The 12,710-nt window shown below is 45.4% G+C and overlaps 1 protein-coding gene across 1 annotated transcript in view; it reads left to right on the top strand.

The window, feature by feature from the left end:
- Nucleotides 1–424: 424 nt before the first annotated feature.
- LOC308429950 (low-density lipoprotein receptor-related protein 1-like) overlaps nt 425–12,710 on the top strand; it is a gene marked incomplete at both ends in the record, with an annotated part of 48,681 nt that continues 36,395 nt past the window's right edge. The window contains 8 exons of the mRNA XM_080928998.1: nt 425–503; nt 3,454–3,567; nt 5,684–5,803; nt 6,410–6,649; nt 7,479–7,592; nt 9,505–9,624; nt 11,817–11,942; nt 12,507–12,710. Of these exons, the coding sequence (XP_080785124.1) occupies nt 425–503; nt 3,454–3,567; nt 5,684–5,803; nt 6,410–6,649; nt 7,479–7,592; nt 9,505–9,624; nt 11,817–11,942; nt 12,507–12,710 (1,117 nt within the window). The remainder of the gene's footprint in view (nt 504–3,453; nt 3,568–5,683; nt 5,804–6,409; nt 6,650–7,478; nt 7,593–9,504; nt 9,625–11,816; nt 11,943–12,506) is intronic.

Here is a 12,710-nt window from a genome sequence, read left to right as displayed (position 1 = left end):
AGACACACCTCGCCGCCTGAGTGACAGACGTGTCCCAGGTCTGTAAAAGCAGAATGTTTGCGTAAGATTTCCAGGAGACTCCTGCACCAGCTGAAGTGTGACTGACTAACCTTTTCTGTGTCCCTAAGAGCCAGCTCCCTGTGAACAGCGCTCTGCTTATACCCCCATTAGGGATCAGTGGCACAAAGTCCTCATAGGCAATGCGAGGAGATCTTCCTGGACAGAGGCGGGTCTTGCCCAGAATAGCGGGGCGCCCAAGATTTGCACCAGAGAACTCCAGGCTCCCATTCAGCAACCTGCAAAGAGGCGTGGGAACTGGCGCCCGCCTGCGTCCCGCGCCCCTCGCCTCTTGCTCCTCCCTTCTGGGCTGTCCTCACTCAGGAGCCCAGCGGGAGCAAGATCCCACGGTCTGTCCCTCCCAGGCATGCGGTGCTGGATGCTCTTGCTCCTTTTCTTCTTGGTGCTGGTATCTGTGGGTGGCAGCATCCGACTATCAGGAGCAGGTGAGTGGGGCCCGTGGTCAGCGGCGCCCTCGGAAGGGTCGCAGCCCGGGTTTGCAGGGAGCAGAATGTGGGGCGCAGCATAGCAGCGCCCTGCAAGGACAGAAGGCGAACTTCAGTTGCCTTCCCGGAGTGTGCCATCCTCAGCTGAGCAGTGGCCAGGATATAGAAGGGTGGGGCTGAGCATCCTGCAGGGACTGCCAGGCCCTTTTCAAACATGTGGCTAGTAGGAGAGGTAAGTTAGGGTTCAAGGACAAAGGTTTTTTTTTTTTTTTTTCCTCATGTAGTCACCCAGCAAGTGCCAAGGGGGCTCTCTCCACCCCTGAGTGCCTAGATCACCTTACCTCTCAGATAGCTGCTTCCTTCCTTGAAGTCCAGACCTGGTGGGACTCACCTTCTACTTCGGTTTTCCAGCTGTCGTGGTTGGGATGTGTGGTTATAGCACCTAGTAGAGATAAGAGGTGCTACTCTCCAAAAACCGACCCTGGGAAAGAACGGGTGGGAACACTTCCTGCCACACTTGTTGATTTCAGTGTCATAGACAGATCCAAAGATGTCCTGGTCTGGGGGTGTTGGGGGCGGAGTACAACCTGTCTCATGGTCGCTGAGACTTGTGCAGTTGTCAGTGGGTCAAGGTTGTAAGGCACCCAGCATTAGAGGAGCGCCTGCCCGTGGGTTAGCAAGCCCATCACGCAGATGAGCCTGGTCCTACCCCAACCAGGTGCAGAAGGCCAGTGTGAGGTCATTTTGCATCCTTGTTCACCAATTTGTTAAGCCAATTTTTTGGAGGAGACATTCCAAGACTCCGACCTCCAGGATTTGTATGTAACCTGGCCAGCATCCAGCCAGTGGCTTGTCTTCCCACACTACTTCTGAAACAGGATTTAAAGTTACTTGTTGGTTTGTTTGTTTTGTTTTTTAAACTAAGCAGTTATTTCATATCTTTTAGTGTTAAGGCATCTTTACATGTGTTTTAGGACATTTTATCAGTGTACCTGACACCAGGATACTGTCAATAAATGGTAGTGTATGACATATATGTGCCTTTGTAGTAAGCACCTACTGATATTCCAAAATGACTGGAAACCAGTCTGCAGGTAATGCCTACAACACATCTGCACTTTTGGTTCCCCAATAATCTCTGAGACAAAATATTTTTCAGTTGTGACTCACTTAATGGTCTGAGCTTTTTTAGAGTTGCCTGCAACCCAGAGAGATCCTTCTGGAAGGATCTGCTGCAAGAGGTAGCAAAGGACTTTCTGGTTGATGAGCATCGATTTGGCAGCTTCTGTGTTGAGCAGCTATGTGCCTGCTTAAGCCTTCAATCTCCTTCTTAGGATCGCTTATCACCAAGATGCATTGCATACACGGGGAAGCTGAGGTCTCCTTATCAGTGCGCTAGAGGGTGCATTGAAGAAACTGCTGATGAGACCACTCCATGAGTTGGTTACGATTTTCCTTGAAGATATGAAAGACGGCAGAGAGGAGGAAGGGAGAGAGGGAGCGGGGAATAGTAGCCTGAACATAGCCAGCAGGCTGGGCTTTGCCAGGGCTAGGGAATCGGCAGAGTGGGAGGAAACAGTGTTAAACCAGCAGGAGATAGGAATAGGGCACAGGGGAGAGAGTAAATGTAGTCATGGAAAATGGCCAGTTATGAAGGGTTAGCCTGCATGGAGGAAAGTGTAGGGGTTTTGGAATGTATAACAGATACCTGTGAATAGGGACTAAGGGGGACTAGTGGCCACTGTGAGCTTTAATATGCAGCCACAGGTACAATGGAGCTGTGTAAGTCCCTCTGCCAGAGGTAGGAAAAGTGACCCCTTTTGGCAGACAGGAATCTTTTTCACATGTTCCCGAGCAGTGCTGGCTTCCATCTAACCACCAGAGATCCTTATAGTCCAGGTTGAGCTCATGTCTGGGTTGGTGGACAGCCTGAGACCTACCTACCAGTCAGTCAGTTAGTGGTCCAATGAAAACGCTCCGACCCAGGTGATCTGCTGACTGAGCCTGTTCCCATAGTAGCAGTTTCCAGACACGGCTTGGTCTCACCAGCTTTATTCACGTCGCACATAATAGTCTAGATGGAATGTGAGGGGATGCCAAAGGTGGCTGCTAACCCAGGAATAAGCATACTCCGGGGGGTGGTGTTTCTAGTGCTTTGTGTGTGCTGAATTTGTTTTAAAGTCAACTAAACTGATAACACAGTCTTCAAAGAATGCAAGTAAGATTGGGATACAAAGAACAGTCAGCTCACTGGCTTTTATGTCCACTTCCATCGCTGAGACACGCATAGCTGCTACCGGAGCAGACCTTGTTAATCTTCAACCGAGTGTAGAGACCCCCGTAGGTGCAGACCATGTAGCTTATGGTTTCTAGGAACCAACAACTGGCTTTTCGTCTCTAAGAGTTAGCTCAACGTAGTAAAAGTACTAGTCAGGCCTTCCCGCAGCTGCCCTCTGAGGACGCTCCCGTCAAGCCTTTGGTTAACCCCTGAACACTGAGCGTCATAGATGTTCATTAGTGGAACGAAATAATACAGATTCAATGTTTTGCAAGTGGCTGGAAGCTTCCAAATATTTATAGCACGGCTGTCAGAGAAACATTCTTCAAAGGATGTCATCCTCAACCCTAAACTCGACTCTCATTAAACATGGGTTTACATGTCTCAGATTAAATGAAAGTATTTACAGCCTAGACCTCAAACCTCTAAGTGTTCACATTCTATGTCTATGTGACCAAGATAGAGCAGAAGTACTGCAGGCATGTCCCTCAGTTAACAGGAAAACGGGCACATAGTCCAAGGAATTTCCCGGTGAGACCAAGGGAACTGGGGGGGAACTGAGTCTTCCGAGAGGAATGGCATGACACTTCATGGCTCCTTATCACCATGAATTGTCTTGTGCTGTGGAAGCCAGATAGCCTCCTGACACTGCTTCTGGACTGTCCACTGCAGGTGAACTAGAGTGTAACAGGACACAGCAAGTATCGTGTGGTGAGAAGTGCATTCCTGTGCTCTGGCTCTGCAATGGGGAGCGAGAGTGTCCAGATGGGACCGATGAGCAGTGTGGTAAGTACTCCGTCCAGATGGGACCGATGAGCAGTGTGGAAGTACTTAGAAAGATGCCCTCTGGCACCAGCCCTGGTTCTCATGTTCAGGTTGAACATTCTTAGTCTGAAAGTCTAAAATGCTCTCATATCCAAAACGTTTTAGTACAAACACAATACCACAGTGGGGACATTCCATACCTGACTATGTGATGGGTCTCAGTCAAAAGACAGGTTCTCTGAAAATACCACATAAAATACCTTCAGGTAGTATACGTGGAGTATATTTGAAACACAAAACTACTTAGGAGGCTGAAACAGGAGGATCTCAAGTCCAAGGCCATCCTAGGCTATAGCCTGAGTTCAAAACCAGCCTGGAAGTATTAACTGCTTTCCAATGGTTTTAGACAGACACTGTGAAAGAGTAGTGGGAGTCCCAAAGGGTTGCAACCCACAGGTTGTGTGTGTGTGTGTGTGTGTGTGTGTGTGTGTGTGTGTGTATTTGTTTATATATGCAAAACTAAAAGAAAAAAACTCTTGACTTGAAATCATGTTTTTTTTTTTTTTTTTTTTTTTTTTTTTTTTTTGCCCCCTGATTGAACCTTAGATTGAAACTTAAACACTGGTAACCATATTAGTTTAACTAGACCCATATTATTTTAACTAGAGCAATCCAGAGGCTCTTAGGGAGGCCTTACAGACCACAGTACTCAAAAGTTCTTTTGTATACAAATCGAACAACAAAATAGAGTATAAAATTGTTAGAAGCCAAGTTAACTATTTAGAAAATATTTTGTTACTATGAAGACCGAGCTCTCGGTGTGTTGACTGTTCAAAGCCACAGGTAGGTCATCTGAATGCTAGCACAGCCAGAAAGTTTCGAAAGCCATGAATCCTACCCTTGTGTCATGAATATAGGACAGAGAATAAAGTTCTCATGAACAGAGGAAATCCGAATGTAGTGATGATTATGCCCTTCTTTTTGTATCCCACATGCTTCTTCCTGGATGGTGACTTGCTGTCTCTAACCTCACATGAATTACCAAACACACTCAGGACTGAAAGTGCAGCACCAGGGTAGAGGGTTTGCTTAATATGTGCAAAAGAAAGACCCAGGTTAAATCCCCAGAATCAAATAAGTGAAAAGCAGAGAGGCGAATGAACAAACGGAAGCTCACAGGGTATAACACACTGTCATACTCGTTTTTTTGTGTGGTCTTTATACATGCTATGCTAGCTCTCTAAGTCTCCTTCCTTAAGTGGAGGGATCTGAAACAAGAGATGCTACTTCTCAGGCTGTCTTAGACAATGCATATAGTCTCAATTATCAAAGGCATTCAAAGAGGGGCTGCCCTGGCCTCCAGCCCCCTATGGGGGCCAAAATGTCTCTGAATGGTTAAATGTAAATAGACATCAAGTCTGTCATGCAAAACCCACCTTTCATGTGTTCATTAGTCATGCATGGCCGGTTATTATTTTAGACAGAACATGTGCAAAGTATTTTTGCTGTCAACACTTTTGCTAGATAACAGCGTTCTAAAAGATGTTGGGGAGAGTAAGCTCTGAGGGCTATTGGGCCGTTGTTGTTGACTCTCAGCTAGACAGGATCTAGAATCATCAAATAGGCATATTGCTGAGTATGTCTGCAGCGGTATCTCCACAGTTTAACTGAGGAGTAAAGACTCACCTTGAAGGTAGGTGGCACTTCCCCGTGTCCTGATGCCCAGACTGAATAAATAAAGAAGAAAAAGGAGAAAATGTGCTGAGTGTGAACATGTGTCTCCCTCTGACTCCTTATTGAAGGTATGGTGAAAAGTCACCTCACACTCTGGCCACCGTGCCTTCTCTGCCACAATAGACTGTGTCCTTCATTAGACCACAAACCTACCTAATGTCGTCTCCTGTCAAGTTGCTTCTGTCAAGTGCTATGTCATAGTGATGGGAGAAGGAAGTAATGTCATAGGTTATTCCTGAGAGTATGGAAGGGACCAGCAAGTTCAGGGTCCTGATCAGTGTCAAACTGAGAAGTAACCATTGCTTTGATATCTAAAATGTATGACATAAAATCCAGCCACCTACGAGCTCTGACAAACTCAGCTTCCTTCATGCCTCCTACTGAGTCCCATTCTGGCCTGCAGAGCAAGCGTGTCGGGGACACCTGCAAGCCTGGCAGTGTGACGATGGGAAGTGTATTCCTGCCAGCTGGCTTTGCGATGGCGCCAGTGACTGCTTAGATGGTTCCGATGAGGTTAACTGTGGTAGGTACAGCTTATTAAAAATTACATCTATTTCCTTACGTGTGGAGGCATGTGCATGTGTGTGCCCCACGTACCATCACATGTCTGCAGAGGTCAGAAGACAGCTTGGGTAGTTGGCTCTCTCCTATAGTATGGTTCCCAGTGACTGAAGTCATGTCACCAGGCTTGGGGGGCAAGGGCCATTGCTGAGTGGGGCATTTCGTCAGCCTTGTAAAACTTATTTCCTACAGTCATCTCTCTGCTCACTCACAGCGTGTACCAGCGCCATCAGTGCTAACTGAAAGTAAGCCATGAAATAGCCTTAGGCTGTGTGTGCTAAGCCAGATGTGACATTGTCTTTGGTGTTGTAGGAGACTCTTGGAACTATTTTGTGTGTGTGTGTGTGTGTGTGTGTTTTCAAAAGTTATTAACCTTATTGACTCTTTCAAAGCTTTTTGGAAGAGAAATTTCAGCTCAGAGAACTGAAACCATATGACTAATGATGCGTAATTAGCATCCCTTAGTGGTTCTGTAGACAGACTCCATGACAACTATTGCACTTATTAGATAGGCACGTCCATCAGAGTCCAGCAGCTCTCCTCCACCCACACAATTCCTGCCTTTCAGAGATCTTGACAGCATGTCCAGACTACAAAATCCACTGTCCAGAAAAGACTCGATGTATGGACGCAGGGCAACATTGTGATGCCTATCAGAAGTGTGAAGATGGGTCCATAAAAGCACACTGTGCGCATATCGGCTGCTTGGCTGGGCAGTGGCAATGCCGGAACAGGGCATGTGTCATGGACAGCTGGAGGTGTGATGGTATCGACCACTGTGGTGATGCCTCTGATGAGCAGGACTGTGGTAAGTCTGGCTTCCCTACTGGTGTTTCAAGGGCAGGGTAGAGCACACGGGCTGCTTTATGTGATCTGCATTTAATCCCCAAGGCAGAGGCTGCCATCCCTTCTGTAAGAAGAGGATACCCCCTAGCAATAGCCAACGTATAGTTATCCATGGAATCGCAGAGTGGCTGAGATCAAAACTCTTAGATTAATTAACTCTTGTTAATTTGCTGAATAAGCATCGCCCAGAATGTTCCCAGCGATGAATAATCCATAATCAGCCTGAGCATCAGTCTGTGAAGGAAGCATAACAACAGACAACTCCTGCTCTCACAGTGATGGGGAAAACCGCCCACAAAACAGGCAAAACCAACCCCAAAGTGTGGTGAGCATCATATTCCTCTTTAAGACAACACCCCAGCCCCAGGATAGGGGTACCTCTGCTTTGTTGAGGAACCAGAATCCCGCCTAGTATTTCCTGGAGTTAAGGCTGCACATTGTAGCACACCCAGGTTCTAGCATTTGTAAGTTGGGTACTTCTTAAAGGAATACTCATTTTGGGTCAAGCTGCTGACAGTACCATTTTCATTCCAGCTATTTAAAGCCAGATCAGTTGAGTTTAGAACAGTTTCATTCGAGTGCCCAGATGTCTTGCTATTTTTGTGATTGACTCTAAGGCCCTGATTCCCTGAAAAAAAAAAAAAAAAGTTCAGGATGATAAGCTTTACTTCCCAAATTTGAATTGCCACAGGCTATGGAAATACTGCCACATAATCCACTGAAAGAGTCCTCTCGTTCTCCGCTCCGCCCCTGTAAGTAGTAATGAAAAGAACGATCACCTCTCTCCACAGCCTCCTGTCCAGAAGGTGCCGTGAGCTGCGATGGTGGGAAATGCATCCCAGAGTCTCTGATGTGTGATGGGAGAGCTGACTGTACAGATGGTGCTGATGAACCCAGGACATGCGGTAAGAAACCGCTTCCTCAGCTTTTGGTGGGAGGCTGGGCAACGAGAAGACTACGTAGCCTAATGCTTTAGCCACAGGATTAATTACTTCTCGCTTGGCTGTGACAAAGTATCTGGCAGAAGTAATTAAGGGAGCAGGGATTTATTTGGGTAGGCAGTCACAGGCCATGGCTGAGGCGTGCTGTCCAAGGCAGAGGGGGTGTGTGGTTGCTGCTTTCCTCATCTCTGCAGAATGGGATGCAGAGGGTTCGGGCTGAAAATGGGGCTGAGACTCTAAAAGATCTGCCCCCAGTAACCCGCTTTTGCTAGCAAGTTTCCATGTCCCAGAGGTCCCACGCTTCCTAATATAGCACCATTATCTGGGGAGCACATGTTCAAACACGAGAATCTGTAGATGACATTTCAGACTTAAACACTGTTATCATCTGGGCCAACCCCTTGAGAGAAAGCTTGAAATGAAACACACACACACACACACACACACACACACACACATACACATACATACATACACACACACACACACACACACACACACACACAGGGAAAGTGAAAGGAGGAGGGAGAGAGGGAGTTATCTTGGTCCCTTACATTTAAGTACATTGCATTTTTGCTTATTACATTAAAGATCTTGGCTTTGGTCTCATGACTCTGAGCAAAATCCCCTAACTTGCAGAAAACTTTACGGGTGATTCTGAGTTTGTAGCTTTAAGATTAGTTAGCTAAAACCTATATCCTAAATATACTACACTGCTTCTGAATTCTGGAATAAAGCCAGGAGTACACCATCTCATGTTGGTAGCATCACAGGTCTCAACACCCTTAGCCAGCGACACCATCTGTAGCGATGTATCGAGACCTTACCAGTATAGGGAGAGCCTTGGCTGAGTCTGGTGCACACAGCTGCTTTTGTTCAGCTTTCAGCCTAGAGGTTTTCTATGACCCAACATGACTTTGCAGATCCAGTACAAGAAAACTACAAAATCAATTAAAGCAATAGAAACCATTTGGCAAATGTCTGGGGGAGGAATGAATCAATTTGTTTAAGAAAAAAATAGAATTCTCCACGGATTTAATTGAGAAAGACCTCAGAAAGTATGTTTTCTGGTGGAGGAGGAGGGGTTGCTGAAGAGTAACTCTGACTTTTTTTTTTTTAAGACAATCTTTCTCTGTGTAGCTCTGGCTATCCTGGAACTTGCTCTGTAGACCAGGCTGGCCTCAAACTCAAGAGATCTGCCTGGCTCTGCTGCCCAAGTCCTGGGAGTAAAGGCATGTGCCACCACCTGGCTTTAACTCTGGCTTTTTAACCTTCTGGTTTTCACAAGAAGAGTTACTGTTGGGTCTGTTAGAGGAGGACAGTGGGCATCATCACCTCAAAAGACCTCAAGTCATGCGATCATCTGTCTCCTATCTTCCTTGCCTAAGATTCACCCACCCCCACCCCAGAAGGCTTCTGAAAAAACTTTGTACTACAGGAGCTCAAGTGAGGGTTGTTCAATGCACCAATGACAAGGCCAAGTGTAGGTTTTATGCCTGAGAGATAACTCACTGTATTCATGAATACAAAATACAGGACTAAGCGTCCTCATTATCTATATGCTCTGCACAAAACACATAAGAGGGCCTTGACCTCTCTGTGGAAGGAAAATAAATGCACCAAACACTTGAAATTACCCACATATTTGCTTGGAAAGAAAAGCCTCTGCCCAGACCCCCCCCCCAAGCTTCATCTCTTTCCAGCGCCACAGTCTTCCCCTAGCCTTATACTCTCAGGCAAGAGGCCAGGGTCAAAGGGAGTCTCTCAGTGGCCATCTGTTTCTCGTCCAGTATAGGGGGTACATGGTACAACATAGCTTGTAAGGTATTAATCTCCACTGAGCTTAGTGGCTTTGACAGATATCTTGTCCCTACAGGTAAAAACTGCTCCCTGCTGAATGGGGGCTGCGAGGGCCCATGCAGCAATACCCATTGGGGTGTCCAGTGTTCCTGCACACCAGGGTGGCGGTTACAGCCCGACGGGTGGAGCTGTCGAGGTCAGAACTCACCTAGCTTGTCTTTTAGAAGCATTCTTATTGTGGTGTAATGTACAGGACATGAATCGTTAGCATCTTAAGCACTTTAAGTTCACTGTTAACTGGTGCCTAGATTTATAATGTACAACTATCACCACCATGCATTTGCAGCTGTTTTCTTCATTCCAAACGGGAATTCTCTATATATGTCAGAATAACCCTTCTCCTCTATTATCCTCTCCTCGCTTTCTATCTTTGTGAATTTGTATATTCTGTGTAACCCTGCCACACCGGTGGAGCCACACGATGTTTGTCCTCTTGGGTGCCACAACACTGGCCTCAAGTGTCAGTCTTCCTTTCCTCCTCAAGGCTGAATAGAATTCTGTATTACGTCTGTACCTCATCTTACCTATTAATGGAGCTTTTGGGTTGTGTCCGCTGTTTCTGTGACTGTGAACACCAGCAGCAGGGCTGCTGTTTGGGCCATTGTTTTCAGTCACGTGGCTCTGTTGAGGAGTAGAATGGCTGGAGCATGTGCATTTCCACCAGGATCCCAGCTCTCATTTCCTTGTTGCCTCTAGTTATTACTATTCTAGCTCGTGAGACTTGAAAGTCAATTATTGACCAAAGACAAAGTACTAAATTTAGCATCTTATGGAGCTTTTCGTTTCTGTCCTTGAACAACTGCCCTCATCACTTTACAACCTCTGCCTAGGACTCCGCACCCAGATTCTGAACTTAAAGCCCATAATATGTTTGCCTTTGCTTGATCCTTTTAGCTGAACTTCCCCAGGCTAGTCACCCCTCAAGTCTTGTATTTCTCTTTTGTAAAATGGGATTATGAAAATGTTAGGGCTAAAATAAAATATCGACATCTTCATTATAATTAATGAAGTGAAAATCATATATAGCACTTATCTACAACAATACAGAATGAGAGTTTGCTTACAATATAATACAGAAACAATGTGTTCATCCACAGGACGGGTTAAGCGCCACTCTGGGTCTCACCTGTGTGCTCAGTACTCTCTTCATGATGGACCTGCAGGCCTATCCACCTGGGAAAGCTACGCAGAAACTTTAAAATTATGTTCTACAATGGTTCTTATATTAAGACTTCACCAAGAGATGTTATGAACCGACTTTAAAGTTCATTATATATAATTATGTTTTAATAAATTTCAGTAATTAAATTTAAGGTGTCTTGTTTAAATTAAAGCACTACTTTACATTATTAAATTTACTATCTCTTCCTTAGAAGCTGGTAATAGCCCTCAGAGGGTGCAGGCAGGGATGTAGCACGGTTTTTGGTCTCTGGCCCACAGCAGGGCTTAACTGGCTAAGAGTGTGACACTGGCCATGCACTGGTGACTCTCCTGGGACGGAAGAGTACTGTTACAGTCTAGGACTGTGTAGTCCAGGAAGAAAAGTGTTTTCCAAGAAATGTCTCCAAGGAACCACTTTACTTCCTATTGCAGATCAATAAATCTCTCATAGTTTTGGCATTTCTCTGATGGAGAGTCCTCTTCGGTTTGTGTTGTTTGTTTGTCACATGTCTCGTGTAGTGCAGGATACATGTCACTATGTAACTGAGGGTGAACTCGAACTCCTCATTTTCCTGTTTTCCATCTCCCCGGTGGTAGGTTAATGGGTATGTGTCACCAGACTGAGTTTGTGACCACAGGCTTTGTAAAGCAACTGTACCTGTGTTAAACCTGTGAACGTGACCTTTTCCATCCGTTTAGATGGCATGTTCTGCGGCACAAATAGTGAACTAATGTCCTTTTGCATGCCACTTGCCTCTAGTCCATGTGTCAGTGTTCCTTCTTACTAAGGGATGAATTGAATTATATTATATGTTTGTACCACATTTTACCTATATAGCTATTAATGGTGTATTTGGGTTGTTTCTGCCATTTTTGTGATTATAAACAACACGAGCATGGTTGTAGTTTAAACCATTGTTTTGTAGGCCCTAACACTTGTCATTCTGAAATAGTCTTTGATGTGACTAGCAAATGGTATAGCCCAAGAATATTGCTAGATTAACACAGATTGTAATTTATGCCACCCAAACAACAGGGCTCCCTATACTGAAGTTCCTTCTCATTCACAAGAATGGGAGCTCCATGGTGACTCAGTAACTTTTGTGCACTAAAATACTGGAGATATAACTCCTGAGTCATCTCTGACTTACAACTCTCTGTCATCAGATGTAGATGAGTGCTCTCTGGCATATGGTCCTTGTGGCCAACTATGTCATAACACACCAGGCTCTTATTCCTGTGGCTGTATGCAAGGTCACCAGCTCTACAATGGCACAGACTGTGGAGTTACAGGTGAGTTTTATAGGCAATCAAGCCCATCTTCTGCTCTATTCTTAATAGTAATTATAGAGAAAAGTGACACAGGCTATTCACTTTAAGGCTTAGTACTAGACACAATAATGCCTTGCTTTCCAAAGAAGATGCTATTGTGACAGGCATTACCTAACCAGAGTGCCGGCTGCATTGAGTGTCTTTAAAATAACATAGTCACTCTGCGAGCAATAGAAATAGGTGCTCAAGAGACACAACCACTAGAGTTTTAACTTGGCCTGCACTTCTTTGCCTTAGGGTCACTCACGTGTGGCTGCTATGTGACAAGTACAGATTAGAGTTCTGTCTAGATGAGAACTGCTGAGTCTGAAATCAAATGAGGCAATGATGTCCCAAAGATGAGCTTTAACGTGCTGGAACCTGGGGGTTGGGGAGGGACAAAGATGGCACAGTAGATCTCAGAGTATGCTTTGCCTTAGGGATAAGCAGACTTGGGTATAGAAGAAAGAATAGCATTGTTAGTTAAAGGGAAAGGCACAAGAGTAAGTGTCAGAGTGACATGTTACTATTTTCCTTCCACCACAGATGATGATGCTAAGATTCTTATAGCAACAGATAAAGAGCTTGGTCTCCTAGACCGAAGAACAGGCATCCAGGAGATGCTGATCCCTGTAAAGTCAAGGCCCAGTTCTGTTGCTTATGACCTGAAGAGAAACATGTACTTCTGGGTGGATAAAGTCTTGAATGTGTTTGTCTTTGGGAAACCAAACTCTGTTCCCCTCTACCCAG

Source organism: Micromys minutus (genome assembly GCF_963924665.1).
Source record: "Micromys minutus genome assembly, chromosome: 14".
NCBI lineage: Eukaryota > Metazoa > Chordata > Mammalia > Rodentia > Muridae > Micromys > Micromys minutus.
The sequence above is the reverse complement of the archived record's forward strand: the minus strand, read 5'-3'. Positions and strand labels throughout refer to the sequence as shown.